This window comes from Budorcas taxicolor, chromosome 2, assembly GCF_023091745.1.
Source record: "Budorcas taxicolor isolate Tak-1 chromosome 2, Takin1.1, whole genome shotgun sequence".
NCBI classification, from domain to species: Eukaryota; Metazoa; Chordata; class Mammalia; order Artiodactyla; family Bovidae; genus Budorcas; species Budorcas taxicolor.
This window is the reverse complement of record NC_068911.1, coordinates 22908330-22925493: the sequence shown is the minus strand read 5'-3', so window position 1 is coordinate 22925493 and position 17164 is coordinate 22908330. Positions and strand designations below refer to the sequence as shown.

At 45.9% G+C, this 17164-nt stretch overlaps 1 protein-coding gene across 7 annotated transcripts in view; it reads left to right on the top strand.

Moving 5' to 3' along the window:
* EEF2K (eukaryotic elongation factor 2 kinase) overlaps window positions 1-15794 on the top strand; it is a 67941-nt gene extending 52147 nt beyond the window's left edge. For all 7 annotated transcript variants that reach the window (XM_052636418.1, XM_052636420.1, XM_052636421.1 and 4 more), the window contains 4 exons: window positions 104-292; window positions 6831-6955; window positions 10862-11040; window positions 12282-15794. In XM_052636418.1, the coding sequence (XP_052492378.1) occupies window positions 104-292; window positions 6831-6955; window positions 10862-11040; window positions 12282-12391 (603 nt within the window). In that variant the 3' untranslated portion in view covers window positions 12392-15794. The remainder of the gene's footprint in view (window positions 1-103; window positions 293-6830; window positions 6956-10861; window positions 11041-12281) is intronic.
* Window positions 15795-17164: the final 1370 nt, after the last annotated feature.

Here is a 17164-nt window from a genome sequence, read left to right as displayed (position 1 = left end):
ATGCTCTCTCTGCACTAACCCGGAGCTTCCCCAGCTGGCAGGGGGGCCTGGGCTGTGGCTGCGACCTGCAGGCAGCCAGGCCCACCCGCCGTCTGTATGGCAGGTCCATCTGGCCATGGTGCGCTACCACGAGGCCGGCCGCTTCTGCGAGAAGGACGAGGAGTGGGACCAGGAGTCGGCAGTCTTCCACCTGGAGCATGCAGCCGACCTGGGCGAGCTGGAGGCCATCGTGGGCCTGGGACTCATGTACTCACAGCTGCCCCACCACATCCTGGCAGATGTCTCTCTGAAGGTGAGCGGGTGGGGGCTCAGTCAACCCATCACCCTTCCTTCTCTGGGTTTGTGAGCTTCCCTGGTGGCTCAGATGATAAAGAATCTGCCTGCAGTGCAGGAGATCCAGGTTTGATCCCCGAGTCAGGAAGATCCACTGGAGAAGGAAATGGCAACCCACTCCAGTATTCTTCCCTGGAGAATCCCATGGACAGAGGAGTCAAGTCAACCCATCACCCTTCCCTCCCTGGGTTTATGCCCGGGAAATTTCCTGAGCATCACTTTGGGCCCCGGCACTTCCAAGTTAGCTGACACCGATAGAATTGGTCTCTGGTCTTGGGGACTGAGTAAAGATGACAGTCATGTTCCCAGGCAATTACAGCCTGGTGCGATGGGAGAAGCAGAAAATGCTGCTCCAAACAAATGAGGGAAGGGCCTTAGCTGGGGTTTCCTGATTGTTATTCCCTAGTGGCTAGAACAGACCTGGCACAGACTCCATATTCAGCACTCATTCGTGGAACGAATGAAAGAAGTGATCCCTAAGGTAGACCTGAAGACCCAGTGGAGTCAGCCAGGCACGGGGCGGGAGGCGCAGTGTGTGCAGAGGGAACAGCGTGGGTCTAGGTCCTGGGGAGACAGCCAGGGTGGGGTTTGGAGGACAGGAGGCCATCAGTGTAGCTGGAGCATGGGGTGTGAGGAGGAGGTGAAGAGATGAGGCCGGGGAGGGGGCCCAGACAGGACAGGTGTGATAGGAATCGTGAGGGTGTCTTCTCCCCCTTGGCCCCCCTGTTCTGTGAGCCCAGTGGACAGGACCTGACCAGGCCTAGGGAGTGTGATTCTGTCCTTGGAGAACGTGAGAGGCCCTTGGTGTGCGTGTGCTTCCAGCTATCTGTCCCCGTCCTCTCGGTCATGTAGGGCGGGCTTGTGGCTAGATGAGCCTGGGCTTGTCATGGGCACAGGGTACCAGGCCCTCTCTGTGGGCCTGACCATGGCCCAGAGGGTCGTGGGTCTCAGACTGGAAGAGGGTATGGGAAAACAGCCCTGTGGCTAAAATTGTTTTTTAATATAGAAAAGTTTACAGTGAAAAAGCCCCCTCCTACCTTTTCCTCCATCTTTTCATCCTCACATGTAATTCCGAGAGGGTATTCATTTCCTAGAACTCTCATAAGGGATAACCACCGACTAGGTGGCCTAAAACAGCAAAAATTCATTCTCTCACGGTTCTAGATGCCAAAGTCCAAAATCAGGTGTCGACATACCCATGATTTTCTAGCTTCTGGTGGGGAGAGGCGATCTGGGGTCTTCCTTGGTCTGTGGGCGCATCACTCCAGTCTGTTTCCATCTTCACATGGCCTTTTGTCTGTGTGTCTGTGTCTCTGTGTCTCTTTTCTTATGAAGACAGTCCTGTGGAGTTTAGGGCCCACCCTACTCCAGTATGACCTCATCTTAACTAATTAAATCTGTCTATTTGGAAAGACCCTGCATGCTGCAGTCCAGAGAGTTGCAAAGAGTTGGTCACGACTAAGCAGCTGAGCATGCATGCACAGGGATAACTCAAAGGCTTTTTAAAAGATACATTTATTTATTTCTTTGTTTTATTTTTTGGCCATGGTGGATCTTCATTGCTGCACGCAGGCATGCATGCACAGGGATAACTCAAAGCCTTTTTAAAAGATACATTTATTTATTTCTTTGTTTTATTTTTTGGCCATGGTGGATCTTCATTGCTGCACGCAGGCATGCATGCACAGGGATAACTCAAAGCCTTTTTAAAAGATACATTTATTTATTTCTTTGTTTTAGTTTTTGGCTATGGTGGGTCTTCATTGCTGCACGCAGGCTTTCTCTACCTGCGGTGAGTGGGGGCTACTCTTCTTTGGGGTGTGCAGGCTTCTCATTGTGGTAGCTTCTCTTGTGGAGCACAGGCTCTAGGGCGTGCGGGCTGCAGTAGTTATGGCACATGGGCTCAGTACTTGTGGGTTGCAGGCTTAGTTGCTCTGCGGCATGTGGAATCTTCCTTGACCAGAGATCGAACGAGTGTCCCTTCCATTGCAAGGCAGATTCTTAACTACTGGACCACCAGGGAAGCCCCATTTTTATTTCCTGTTTTAGATGGTAAAAGAGCAAGTTTGGTTGAGGGGAGGGGGTTTTGACAGGTAGATGAATTCTCCCTCATTCTCTAGTCTCCATGCTCCCTGAGGGCTGGATTGAACATATCTCATTTAGCCAGTGGTATGCTGGCAAATGGTTAATGACTGGTTCTTGCAGGTGGGGAGGGAATGTTTGTTCATATATGTATGTAAGCTTATTAGACAGTTAGTGATAAAAGAAAGTGGAGCATACAGTTTACAAACAATAATAAAAATATTCTATTGTGAATTCCATATGGTCAATTTATCCTCACAGAATTCTTTCGCTAATTTTTGTGGTGCTCATATCTGTAGCCTCCCTCTGGTTGTGGTTGATGAAGGAGTAAAGTTGTGACGTGGATACTGGTTGATAATTTCACTTACTTTAGTGAGTGAAATGGAAGTGAAATAAGCAAGCTCTTTGTCAGAGTTGGAGCTTCATTTATTTGCTGCTGACATGAGCAAGACTCCTTTGCTGAATCAGATGATAGTTTAAACATCGAAGAGACTCCAGTTTCTTGCACTCATTGCAATGTAATGGCTACAGACACAGCATACTTTTAAATAAATCTGCACTGTTAATGTTTTTGCCATCTCTTGGTGTAAATGCTCCCACTGTGGCCAATGTCCAGGTACTACCATGACATCACTGAGCACGGAGTTGGAAGGAATGCATGGCATTCCCGTTATATAGCATTTCCACTATGCAGATTCCATAGGCCAGTGGCTCTCAATCAGGCATCTTTGCTTCCTGCTTTTCCATGGAATGCTTAGCAGTGTCAGGAGATAGTTTGGTTGTCACAGCTCTGGAAGTTCAGCTGGCTTCTAGTGGACAGAGACCAGGGATGCCGCCAAATATCTACAGCACACAGGCCAGTCCCCACACAACAGAATTATCCCGTCTAAAATGTCATTAGTGCTGAGTTTGGGAAGCCCTGCAATGGATATTAATAACCTCAAGAGCATAGATAACAGTAAAGCAGAGTAAAATAATTAGGAAGTGATGAGCTTTGGGTGTTTGTCACCTTTCATTTAACTGTAAATTAACATAATTTAATTTTTAATAAAGTCTGTGTTTTATGAACCCACTCCAGTACTCTTGCCTGGAAAATCCCATAGACGGAGGAGCCTGGTGGGCTACAGTCCATGGGGTCGCAAAGAGTCGGACATGACTGAAGCAATTTAGCAGCAACAGCAGCAGCCCTGTGTTTTATGACTGGTTTGCTTTCACATCATTTTTCACGACCTTGTAGAGCCAGCTCCAGTCGCCTGTTCTGCCAGCATCTGGCGCAGAGAGGACACTTAGAAGTGTCTGAGGTCGAAATAAAGGAATGCTAAGGCCCAGAATGAGTGGTGAGGGGCCAGGACTGGGGAGACCTTCTCTCTGAGACTTCCTGGTAACTCTTCTTATGATCTCAGGCTATTTACACCAGTCACACCCAAGCCCCTTTGTAAAGCGATGTAGAAGCTATTTCAGTTTTCTTATCTGAAGCCATCTCAAAGGGCTTTCTCTCTAGGACCGGCTCTGGCAGCCAAAAAAACATGGGCAAGTGCCCTGAAAAGCTGCTAGCCCGTCTCCCACTTTCCCGACAGCCCCCATTGGACCTTTTCATATTATCTTGCTAAGACATTCACTCATCCATGCGAAGTGCATGCTAAGTTGCTTCAGTCATGTCCATCTCTGTGTGACCTTATGTACTGCAGCCTGCCAGGCTCCTCTGTCCATAGGATTCTCCAGGCAAGAATACCAGAGTGGGTTGCCATTCCCTCCTCCAGGGGATCTTCCCGACCCAGGGATCGAACCCTTGACTCTTATGTCTACCTGTGGTGGCGGGAGGGTTCTTTACCACTAGCACCACCTGGAAAGCCTACTCATGCAGCACATACTTTTGAGCGCTCCTATACTCTGGGCAGTGTCCTAGGTTATTTTTGACAACAGCCAACCTTTCAGATGGAAAAGAATGTAAATACAGGTCATAATTAACAAATGAAAATATTTCCAACAGAAGTAAAAATAACTGACCTTTATTGAGTACTTCCTGTGCCAAGCATTGTTCTTAAGTGAGAGATGGGATAATATGACAGGGAATGAGTAAGTGGATAGGCCTCCTTTCTTGGATGTTAGTTCCCTTACTGAACATCCTGGCATCACTGACTCTATGGACATGAGTTTGAGCAAGCTCCGGGAGCTGGTGATGGACAGGAAAGCCTGACATGCTGAAGTCCATGGGGACACGACTGAGCAACTGAACTGACTGACTCCCTGACTGAACCTGTCCCCCCCCTGCAGTGAAAGCACAGTCTTAACCACCAGACTGCCAGGGAAGTCCCTATGGATAGGCCACTTGTTATTAAGAGACTGATTCCGGGTGCAAGGGAGGCTGGGAAATGTAGTTTTTAGCTGGTCAGCCATGTGCCAGCAGAAATATGGCAGGGGATAAGGTGGCTCAGATGGTAAAGCAGCTGCCTGCAATGCAGGAGACCTGAGTTCAATTCCTGGGTCGGGAAGATCCCCTGGAGAAGGAAATGGCAATCCACTCCAGCACTCTTGCCTGGAAAATCCCATGGACGGATGAGCCTGATAGGCTACAGTCCATGGGATCGCAAAGAGTCAGACACAACTGAGCGACTTCACTTTCACTTTCAATGGATATGGGGGAAAACTGGTAGTCCCTGCCACACTTCCTGAAGCCTGAAGGTTGAGAAGGGCCTCATAGACTGATACGAGAGCTTTGTATTTGTCTCCAAGTGAGATAAGAAGTCCTAGAGCAGCTTTGATAGCGTAATATGACCCACTTGAGCTTAAACTCTCTCTGGATAGATCTTGGAGAAGCATAATAAAAGCAGATGGGAATATACACTGGTGTAGCCACTGTGGGAAACGGTCAGCTCCTCAAAAGGCTAAACATAGAGTCATATGTGACCCGGAAGTCCTACTCCTAGGTCTGTGTATGCATGCTCACTTGCTCAGTTGTGTCCAACTCTTTGCAACCCTCTGGTCTGTAGCCTGCCAGGCTTCTCTGTTCGTGGCATTTTCTAGGCAAGAATACTGGAGTCAGATGCCAAGTATTTGACTACCCCAGGGGATCTCCCCGATCTAGGAATCAAACCTGCATCCCTTGTGCCTCCTACATTGGCAGGCAGATTCTTTACTTGTGTGCCACACTGGGCTTCCCCACTCCTTGGTGTGTGTGCTTAGTTGCTCAGTCATGTTCCACTTTTTGCGACCCCACGGACTGTAGCCTGCCAGGCTCCTCTGTCCACAGAGATTCTCCAGGCAAGAATACTGGAGTGGGTTGCCGTACCCTCCTCCAGGGGATCTTCCCAGCCCAGGGATTGAACCCAGATCTCCCACATTGCAGGCAGATTATTTACCAACTGAGCCACTAGGAAGCCCACTCCTGGGTATATAACCCCCCAAAATAGATACATACATCCACACAAAAGTTTGTACACAGTGTTCATAGAGAATAGCTATAAAATGAAAGCAAGCCAAATGCCCATCACCTGATGAATTATGAACAGATTAACAAATCGTGGTATCTTCATACAATGGAATGTTTTTTGGCCATAAGTAAGAATGAAACACTGATAGAAGCTGTATGAAATGAACTTTGAAAACCTTATGCCAAGTGAAAAAAGCCAGGCACAAAAGACTACTTGTTATATGATTGCATTTATATAAAATGCCCAGAATAGGGAAATCGCTAGAAACAGAATGTAGATTAGTGGTTATCCAGGTCTGGGTAGGGGTGGATGGGGAACAATTGGGAGGTAATAGTTAAAGGGTATGGTGTTTTTATTTCTTTTTGACTTAATGAAAATATTCTGAAATTGATTATGGTGGTGGTTGTACAATCTGTGAGTGAGTGACATCGCTCAGTCGTGTCCGACTCTTTGCGACCCCATGGACTGTAGCCTACCATGCTCCTCCGTCCATGGGATTTTCCAGGCAAGAGTACTGGAGTGGGGTGCCATTTCCTTCTCCAGAGGATCTTCCTGACCCAGGGATTGAACCTGGGTCTTCTGCATTGTAGGCAGGTAAAGCTACCGTCTGAGCTACGAGGGTTGTACACTTTAAATGAATGAGTTGTTATATGAATTATATCTCGATAAAGTTGCTAAATAATTTAAAAGAATTGGAAGCCGGGCGCCCCGTTGGAAGTGGATAGATGATGTGGTCTCTGGCAGAATCACATCAGATAGAGGTGGGAGTGGACTAAGCTTCCATTTCTCCCTGCCTGATGGGAACCGCCAGAGAGCTCTTTGCAGCAGGGTAAGCCCTGTTCTCTTTCTCACAATGTGCAGTTCTACAGCAGCCCCAACCTGAAGCTCTCAATTCAAGAAACAGAGAAAAGATTGATGTATGAGATTCTGGCAGCCCCTCACAGCTCACTTTTCTCTCTCCCCCTCTTTGGTTTGTATTAACAGGAGACAGAAACGAACAAAACCAAAGGATTTGATTACTTACTGAAGGCAGCCGAAGCTGGTGACAGGCAGTGCATGATTCTGGTGGCGCGAGCCTTTGACACTGGCCAGAACCTCAGCCCTGACAGGTACTGTGGCCGTGGCTCAGGTGGAGCTGGTGGGAACCTGGGGTGCAGGTGGGAGCCTCCCCTCTGGAATCAGAAGAGACCCAGGTTCCAGGTGTGCCTCCCCCAAGTACCAGCCCTGTGACCGTGGGCAAGTAGGCCTACCTCCCTGACCTCAGTTTCTTCATCGTGTCAAATCAGAATACCCATAGCACCTGCACCCTAGGGCGGTAATGTGTGCTTGTGTGAGGGTTAAATGAGATGATGCCTGTAATTTCACTGGCACATAAAGAGAGAGAGAAATGGCATCTTAGCCATTTTATGTAAAGATTTGTCTGAGAAAGAGTCTGAAGGGATATGTAGCATCAGGTCCAGAGCCAGTTGTCTCTAGATGATGGGATTAGGGGTGATTTTAATTGACTCTTCCTATTTTTGTTTTTAGTGTTTTCACTTCTAAGAGAGAGTGGAGGGAAGGGGAACTGAACTCCAGGGGAGTTCAGTCCTGGTGTGAGTTTTCCAGAGTGATTTGGGCTTCCCTGGTGGCTCAGATGGTAAAGAATCTGCCTGCAATGCAGGAGACCCAGGTTCGGTCCCTGGGTCAGGAAAATCCCCTGGAGAAGGGAATGGCTACCCAATCCAGTATCCTTGCCTGGAGAATTCCATGGACAGAGAAGCCTGGCGGACTGCAGTCCGTGGGGTCTCAAAGAGTCAGACAAGACTGAGCAACTAACACTTTGACTTTTTTTTTTTTTTCTCACTTTTTTGAAATCTCTGACAGCTACAACCCTACAGGTGTTAACAGCTTTTCCCTTATGCCTCTGGCAGAGATGCCAGGATTGGATTCTCCGGTGGCAAGAGAGGAGAATGGCAGCTTCATCTTGGGTCTTTGGCTTGGCTGGTGGGAGGTCCCAGAAGTCCAGGAGCAGAGAATGGTTGAGGGAATTCAATTCTTAGTAGGACCTGTTGCTCACTGGCTCCCAGTGGATCTCAGCTTCCCCGTTTCTTCTCAGGCACCCGTGGCTTTCTGGAAGGGACAGTGTCCAAACCTCCAGGATTGGGGCAGCGTGGCACTTGCCTCCTATGTGGGTCATGTTTTCATCTCCCTCACTGAGTTTAGAAGCAAAGTCGAGACTGTGGCTCTGTCACGTCAAGCTCTCAGGGTCTAAAATGTCTGAGTTACATATCCTGCGAACGTGTGTCAGCTACCCGCTGTGTAACTGTAACACTCCTGATATTTGAGTGCGCTTTCACATCTGTGATTTTATTTCGCTGAGAACTAGAATTGGGTTTCCTGCATCTCTTCAGTGCCAGTGCTTAGCACAGGGCCTGGCTCAGTAGCTGTTTGAATGAAAGAATCAACACATCTCTTTGACACAGACTGGGCAGCATTTAGGGGCTTATTTTATGGATGTGTGGTTCTAAGAAGTGAAGGGGCTTGTCTGCAGTTAAGTAGCCAGTTAGTAGCAGGGCCAAAACTTAGGTCTTCTCATCTCTTCTCCAGTGGACTGTACATTAGCCTGCTTCTTAGGGGCTCAGAATCACTGGCATGGAGGAGAGGTAAACAAAACAAACAGGAAATGATTTTGTCCAGAATCAAATACCAACATCTATGATGCCCACTGAGACTTCTCTGTAGCTCAAATGGTAAGGAATCTGCCTGCAATGCAAGAGACCAGGGTTCAGTCCCTGGGTCTGGAATACCCTCTGGAGAAGGGCATGGCAATCCACTCTAGTATTCTTGCCTGGAGAATCCCCAGGGAAAGAGGAGCCTGAAGGGCTACAGTCCATAGGGTCACAAAGAGTTGGACACAACTGAGGACTACGCACAGCACATATATATATTTTGGCCTTGTGGAATGTGGGATCTTAGTTCCCCAATCAGGGAACAAACCCATGCCCTTTGCAGTGGAAGCATAAAGTCCGACCATTGAACCATCAGGGAATTCCCTGTAAAAAAAATTTTTTTTAAGGCTGTTAGCTCTTTGGTAAATGAGTTGACTTAAAACCTTTTTTCAGAGATGGCTTCCATAGATTTGGGGCAGCAGGGAGAATAGGTGCCACACAGTGCCCACTGACTATTGAGTCTGGGAACTTGCTGGTTTTTAATATGTGTGTGGTTAAATCAATCAAGATTTTCTTCCATAACATCTTCCAAAGTCATTCTCTTACTCTTCTTCCTTGTTCCAAGCAGCCCCAGCCTCTTCCATTCAGGGAGCATAAATGAGAGTCAGCTATTTGCATTTAAGGGGTTTTGACCCCCTCAGAAGTTACTATCTCATAGCAGAAGGAAAAGTCATTGGAAATCTCAAGGCAGGGTGGACATACTAACCACTGGGTGTGGAATTGGGTGGGGTGTGTGGGGAGAGAGTAGGCCTTTTCCCTTCTTTTACATTTAATGTGTTGGAAGCAGTTCTGCCTTGCCTTTCAAGACCAGAGAGGGCCAAAGCTGAAAGAATTGAGATCAACTAGTTTAGTGATTGCCAATCCACTGTTCAAACCCCAGTCTTCTGGATGTGCCACAAATAATTTTCAAATAACTTCCCTTCTTTATAAAATAAAATGGAGCCAAGATTATCTCCTGACACCATCCCAGCCAGCCACTTCAGTAGACATTTATAGAGTCTGTGCTGTTTGCCAGGCCCTGGGAATGCAGCAGTGAATAAAACAGACACGGTCCCTGCCTTCCTAGAGCTTACATTCTACCTGGGAAAAACGTAATAAACAAGTGAATAAGTAAACAGGAGAATTACAGTTTGAGGTAATGGTAAGAAATCGAGTATTTGGGGCCAGTGTCTCTGAAGAAGCTGAGCTGAGGTTGGAGAGATGAGGAGCCAGGTATGGGAAGAGTTAAAGGAAGGATGTTCCAAGCAAAGGGAGCAGCAGGTGCAAAAGCCAAAGGGCGGACAGGAGCTGGCAAGTTCGAGGAGGGGAAAGTGACCCAGCGAGTCTGGCATGGCTGACAGGAGCTAAGACTGGACGATGAAGCCAGGTCCATATATGTGTGTATATATATACACAGCTGTAGCTCCAGGAACATTTCATGGGGCATGTAGACCTTATCTGCGTCTCTCTTTGCTCTTTCCTGATGTCCTGTAGTTACTCACATGTTTGGTAATATGCATTAGTACACCCCAAGGAAAAGAGCCCACTGCCCTGTTTACTCTTTATTTTGTTTTGCTCAGATTGGGTTGGAACTTGTGTCTGCCTTTGGGGGTTAGACCACTGTGTGGCCGTAGGAGAAATAATTGAGTGAAGGGCAGAGTCAGAAGGGGGAAGTCAGCTGTTCTGGAATAAGCCCTCCATTTTCTGGAGGAAAGCCAGAGCTGGCCAGCAGAGGCAGAGAAAGAAAGAGCTGAATGACTGCTGTCAGAAGGTTCTGGGGGCTTTGGTGAAGGGTACCCCACCTGCCTCTTCTCCTGCATGAGTTATAGGGCAAATTGGTTGGGACACCACCCACTGCTAATGCAAACCCATAGGGTATTTTTTGTTTTGGTTTTTTGGTTGTTTTTTTTTTTTTTTTGGCCACCCTGTGCAGCTTGTGGGATCTTAGTTCCCCAACCAGGGATTGAACCCAGGCCATGGCAGTGAAAGCACCAAGTCCTAACTGGGACTGCCAGGGAATTCCTGCAGGGTGATTTTATGCAGACTAGAAAAATGTTCCCCTTCCTCAAGATGCTCGACTTCCATCTGTTGGAAACTTATTGTACTATACCACTTTTGTTACGGAAAACTACTTGACCGCTGTTGTAATAAATATATAGATCTACAATGTGAATGACAGCCCTTAGATGTGGTGGCGTTGGATACTATGGGTCCTGAAGCATAGGTGGTGGCCGCACTGTGATCCCTGACTTGCCTCTCCTGCTGATCTCCTCCTTCCTGCCCTGTTGCCATGGTAACTTCCTCTTTTCCTCTGTATCTCCTGGCAAGGTCCCAGAGCTGGCCAGAGGCTCTCCACTGGTACAACACTGCCCTGGAGACAACTGACTGTGATGAGGGTGGGGAGTATGATGGGATGCAAGACGAACCCCGGTACATGCTGCTGGCCAGGGAGGCGGAGATGCTGTTCACAGGCGGCTGCGGGCTGGAGAAGGACCCACAGAGATCAGGTAGCGCCTGGCAGACCTGCCCCTGGGGTGGGACAGGGCTGGATAGTGAAAGAGACATGATTCCTCTCTCATTGGGAATCACAACAAGATGCAAGACTGAGTCTCTTCTTTCCATTCTGGCTGGGAGAAAGATTCATACTGGTCCTGTATTGTGCAAGGCTGGCTACCCATATGATGCTTAGAAAGGGTTTCTATATGAAGTTGGTATGCAGATGAACCTTTTTGATAGTCCCATGTTAGAAATTTGGGAGGTTTGTTTGCAATGCAAAAGTTGAGCTGACATTTTCATAAAATTCACCATTTTAAAGTGTATAGTTCTGTGGTTTTTAGTATGTTCACAGTGTTACGCCATCATCACCACTACCTAATTCCAGAACATTTCCATCATGCCCAGAAAGAAACCTGGTACCTATTAGCAGTGACTCCCTATTTCCCCTTCCTGCTGTCCCTGGCGACCACTAACCTAAAGTATAGATTTACCTGTTCTGGTCATGTCATATAACTGGGATCACAGTATGTGGCCTTTTGTGTTTTCCTTCTTTCAGGGTTCCTTCATGTTGTAGCATGCGTCAGTACTTCATTCCTTGTTATTGCTGAATAATATTCCATTTTATAGATACTACATTTTGTTCATTCACTCATCAGTTAATGCACATTACATGTATTAAATAACATGATAGACATACTGAACTCCTGGTTTTGCAGGTATAGGGTGAGGCTAAGTTTAAAAGTTTTTTTAAGGTAGTATAACAAAATCAAGCAACTAATACTGTAATTCTATAATCTTTTATTTGAAACTCTAAATCCAAAAGCACTGAAAACCAAGTGTTTTTATATGTTCTCCACAAATTCATTTGGTGGCCAAACCCATCTAGATACTTTATCCCTTCCACTTTCATATAGCCCCAGTTTGTCCAATAGAAGTCCTCAGCCTGATTCTCAGTGACTCAGTTGGAATCACCCATGGCCCCTAAACCAATCACTGTGCTTATTGGGTGGCTCACTCTGGGTGGCTGTGCCTAGGTCCTGACCAATCCCTGTGGCCTGGTGAAGAACAGGGAAGGTACTTTGATTGACCCGGCTTGGATCGCATGCACACTCAGAGCCTCACCCAGGTTATGTGCAGGGATAGGCCAGAAGGAGTAACCTCGGTGTGATCTTCCTGGAGCAGGGTCGGGGATACCGGGCAGCAAAAACAACAAGCTCTTCACCTCTCTGTGCCCTCCTTTGCTTTCTTTCAGGTGACTTATACACCCAGGCAGCCGAGGCAGCGATAGAAGCCATGAAGGGCCGGCTGGCCAACCAGTACTACGAGAAAGCAGAGGAGGCCTGGGCCCAGATGGAGGAATAACTTGCTGGAAAAAGCCACTGCCAGCCAGCCCCAAGTTACAGGGCTAGGAGAGGGGGAAAGAAAAAGACTTCTTATTTAGGGTTGTTTGGGGGCTGGAGCGGGCAGATGTTTTTAGTAAATCAACTTTTGTATGTTATTTTTTAACTCTTGAAAATGTCTTTGCTACCAGTGGAGACACTGCAGCTGTCCCCTAGGGCACTGGGGATTGAAAAAGCAGCCTAATGAACCAATGTATCTTTCTGAGGTTCTTTTTCTGTGTTTTGTTGTGGTTATTGTTGTTGTTGTTTGTCATGAGATGTAAGAAAATGTATCTTTTCTGCCCGGGATGGAAAATATTAAAGCTTTGCTCGTCAAGCCTTTTCAGGCTGGGCTGAAATCTCAGGCCCACAGAGCCTATGTTTCCTGAGTCAGGATGAGGTAGGAAAGAGCAGAGCTGCGTGTTAACTTTCCATGAGGTGTGTATTGTCTTGTCTTAGAGCAAAGCCGTCTTTCTGAGAGCATTTGGAAGAATGTGTGTAGCATTTTTTGGTGTGTGTGAGACTGTACATCTCCCAGGCCCCCTTCTGCCATGGGGGAGGGCCCACACACTGTCCTCTTATCTTTTAATTTCCTTCCTGAAATGCAACTGATTTTGTGGAATACAGCCAAATTACATTCTGAAGTGTGTTTTCCACAATGGGCTTTACAAAACAGGTTTGATTTCTATATGCACACTTTTACTACCTCTAATTCCTGCCTCAGCTCTTGTGGAAGTGGGTGCACCTCAAAGCTTTTACGTGTAAGGGCTGCGGCTTGGAAGGTTGAAGCCTTTCCTCCAAGCAGACATGTACTCTGCATCTCAGTGGCAGCATCCACAATATGACTGAAGTACCCCTTGTACAGTATTCCTCTGTATTTTCTTAGCATCTGACGTTCTTACGAAGAATCTGCTCCCAACCCCCATCCTCGGCATTTTCTGCTTGAAGCTTGGCTGATTTTCCTGTTGTTTGCAGTAGGATGCTTTCAGCAGCAGTCCCTTGAGATTTGTTTAAGCTGTTGGAGAATGAGAGGGCAAGAACTATAAACACTCATTAATTCCAGTGGTTTCCCCAGGGCCAGGCTATGGCTATCTGTATTTAATGAGTGTTCTCTTCAGAAGGATTGCAGATTTAACATCAGTGTGATTTCAACTGATGTTTCAAATAGCAAAGAAAACAGACTGCTTTGATCAACCCCAAGTGCTAAAGCAACATCTCTTTGTTTAAAAATCAAAACATTAAGAAAAAAAAAAAAAAAGAGCGTAACATACAAACCGGTTCATTAAGACAGGTCCTTCAGCATGTTAGTGTTAAGTACTGTGAAGTCATGACCCTCTGCATGTATTTGGTTCCAAAGTTAAGAGTGTGCCCTAAAGGAAAAATCAGGCAGAGTCAAAATTACCCTTGAAAAGTCCTTTGACGGGTACCCCTGTTTTTGTATTTGGATTCACCATAGCCAGTTTCCTCCAAAAGCTGGAACTAATTACCCTTTGCCGTTTGCACAAATCAAGTAGTTGGCTTGCCTTAAGTTGTTTGTGTGTTTTAAACCAGTGCATATAGTTAATTTGCATTTGTTAAATGTAAGCTAGAAGAAACTTTATTTTGACTTTTCAAAGTTATCAGACCTCATTAACTGATGCTTTTGTTGTTGCTGTTGTTAGTTCAACCAATCTCCTCGCTCTCTGGGATTTTATTATGCAAATCACTTACGTTCCCTGACCACCTGTCTCATTTCTTAGTTACATGTCAGTGCTTTTCTGTAACACAGGGATTGGCAACTTTTTTCTAAAGGGCCAGATAGTAAATATTTTAGGCTTTGTGGGCCTTATGGTCTCTGTTGCAACTACGCAGCCTTGCCGTTGTAGTGCAGAAACATTGGTGAATGATACCTAAAGGAATGAGTGTAGCTGGTGTTCCAATAAAACTTTATTGACAAAAATAGCCTGCCTGGGCTATAGTTTGCCAGCCCCTGCTCTAATCCTGACTAAGAGTTACTATATTAAACCCTGAAGCTGAGCGTCACCTCAGTTTTTCTTCAATCTCTAATGCTTAAAAACACAGTGCCTTGGCACCAAGTAAGCACTCAGTAAATTCATAAAAAATCGAGTGTTTGTGGCTCTGGTTCCTCCAGCCTGTCTGGAATGGCTTGGTCACCTGTGCAATTCCACCTATCCATATGGCTTTAATGTCAGCAGGTGGTCCCCTTCTCCTGTAGGAGACTGGAATGGCCTGGATGTACTACAGCTAATCAAATGCTTCTTTAAGGACCAGTGAGAGCGAAGTGATCTGCAAGACACAAATCTTTCTGAACCAACAGGACTTACTCCACCTTCAAAAGATAGTTCTGTGCCTTCTAAAATTGGCTAGGGCATCTTCTTTTTTCACAAATGCTGGGCATCCAAAAAGCAAAAAACCTCAGGACATTCCAGCCCAACTGGGAAGACATCAGAGACTATCTTCAAGTATAAGAAGCAGGTGGAGGTCCAGGAGATGAGGAGAGTCAAGGATATAATCAGTATCTTCAATCACAAATGGAAAATCCAAGGTTCTGAAAGGTAGACTCTTTCCAAATATCCTGCTGGGTAGAGGCTAAGCTGAAGCCAGGATCTGAGAGCTACTCTTAGAGGATCCTGGGAATAAAATGTAAAATTAAACTGGAATGAACTGGAGTGTAATGTCTCTCAGTTTTGCTATAGGTTTAAAAAGAAAAAAAAAGTAGGCTTTATGGATGGAAGTAGGAAAAAAAAAATCCCTAAGCCCCAGTGCAGCTGGATGTCCTTATTCCCTCCTCACCTGAGGCCCTGTGGGAATTTACCATCAAATGCAACCTTGATGAATCAAGCCAGGTAACTTCCTGTTGTTGCTATTTTAATGACTTCCTTTCCTTTCATCCCAGCACATTTGTCTGCAGTACTAGACATGTTTTACAAATCAACAAAATGTTTACACAAGGATGTACAGATTGGGGCAGGGGGAAGGAGACAAAATATGCATATTCTCTGCAATTGTGCCTGTTACTCATTTTTTCTAATCTCTGAGGTAACCATTTAACCTAGACAAGGTGGACACTGGGTGGGACCCAGAGAAGTGGCTTGTATTATAGATCTATTTTTGCATACGTATTAAGTTCAATTTTGCCGTTCCAAATAAAGTGATTTCTTTCTTTCTGGTCTCAAATTCAAGTGTCTTCTGGTAACAGATGAGTGAAGGAGCTGAGTGGTGACAGAGTGGATTGGAGGCCTTAGTCCCACCTGAAAGGAGCAGCTCAGATTCAGCTTCAGATGGTTGTCTCCATGGGGATTGTGGGCTCAATGTTGCCCCGTTTTCCAGGTTTTCAAGTTGCTGATAATTGGATTTTTAAATGCACATTTTCTCAATTTTTAATATTTCTAATAAATTCTTACCAAAAACCTTCCAGATTTGGCACATATGTTTTCCATTTGCTTTATATAAAGCATGTACCCCTCTCTTTTTTTATTTTTCTGACTTAGAAAACAATAATTTTTACCAATAGAGTTGTCATCAGTTTCAAAGAAAATGCATGTGATAGATGTGATCTAAAACTTGAAAAAAATGTTGCTTATTTGCATGATCATTTGGTTTCAAGCTAATTGCTTTTTAAGAAATTCAGTGAGAATTTCTTTAAAAATTTTAAGAATATTAAGAAATTTGAACATTAGCATAACTCTGCATGGTATATTGAGCACACATGTTTTGGTCCATTTGCTCTTAAGTCCCAACTAAAATGACAGGAAAGAAATTTTCTTGATGGCATAAGCCCATGAGGATGAAGAGGAGACATCAACAACAACAAAATACTGGATGCTGGAAGGGAGATGGACTGTGAATTAGCAGACCCAAGAAAGCTGGATCCTAGGTCAGCTGTAGAGAAATCTGAGAACCACATTTTCATTACTGAAGACCCCTCCAAAACGATAAGCAATAGGCACCAGGAGCCTCTGGAAGGTGGGAGGGAAATGGTGCTAAAAATGTAGGTTCAGTTGAAAGACTGAAAGCATCAGACCTCTAGATCCTCTCATCTCCCCTGTGTAGCCAGTCAGCTGCTCCTTCATCACCCTGCAGAAGCCTAGGACACCAGCTGGAGTAGAGAGTGAGGCTGAACTGCTAGGTGGCACTTTTGAGGGGGCTCCGAGGAGCTCCAGTCCTTTGTGTCTCAGCACAGAAAGAATTCAGTGAGAGGCAAAGTGATAGAAAGTGACATTAAAATAGGATGCCTGTGAGGCTGATAAGCAGGCAGGCAAGAGAGTGCCACCCTGAGAACTTAGTGGGCTACAGTTTATAATCAAAAAGCGGGGAAGGGAAAAAGACCACCTTCTTCCTCATTCTTCCATCATCAGCCCCTCCCAGGTTGGGCAGAGGAGTTTTCTTATCCCTATGTGGTCAAGCTGGGACTATCATTCAGTTCAGTTCAGTCGCTCAGTCGTGTCCAACTTTGCGACCCCATGAATTGCAGCACACCAGGCCTCCCTGTCCATCACCAACTCCCAGAGTTCACTCAGACTCACTATCATAGCATTATGGAAAAATTATTTCAGGTCTCAGCACAATGAGGGTCTTTACTTTGAAATGTCACCTTTCCATAAATTACTGGCTTAAAAAAAAAAAAAAGATTTATTTCTTTTTAACTATGCTGGGTTTTTGTTGGCGCACGCAGACTTTCTCTAGTTGTGATGAGCAGGGGCTACTCTTCTTTGTGGTACACCGGCTTCTCATTGTCCTGACTTCTTCTGTTGCA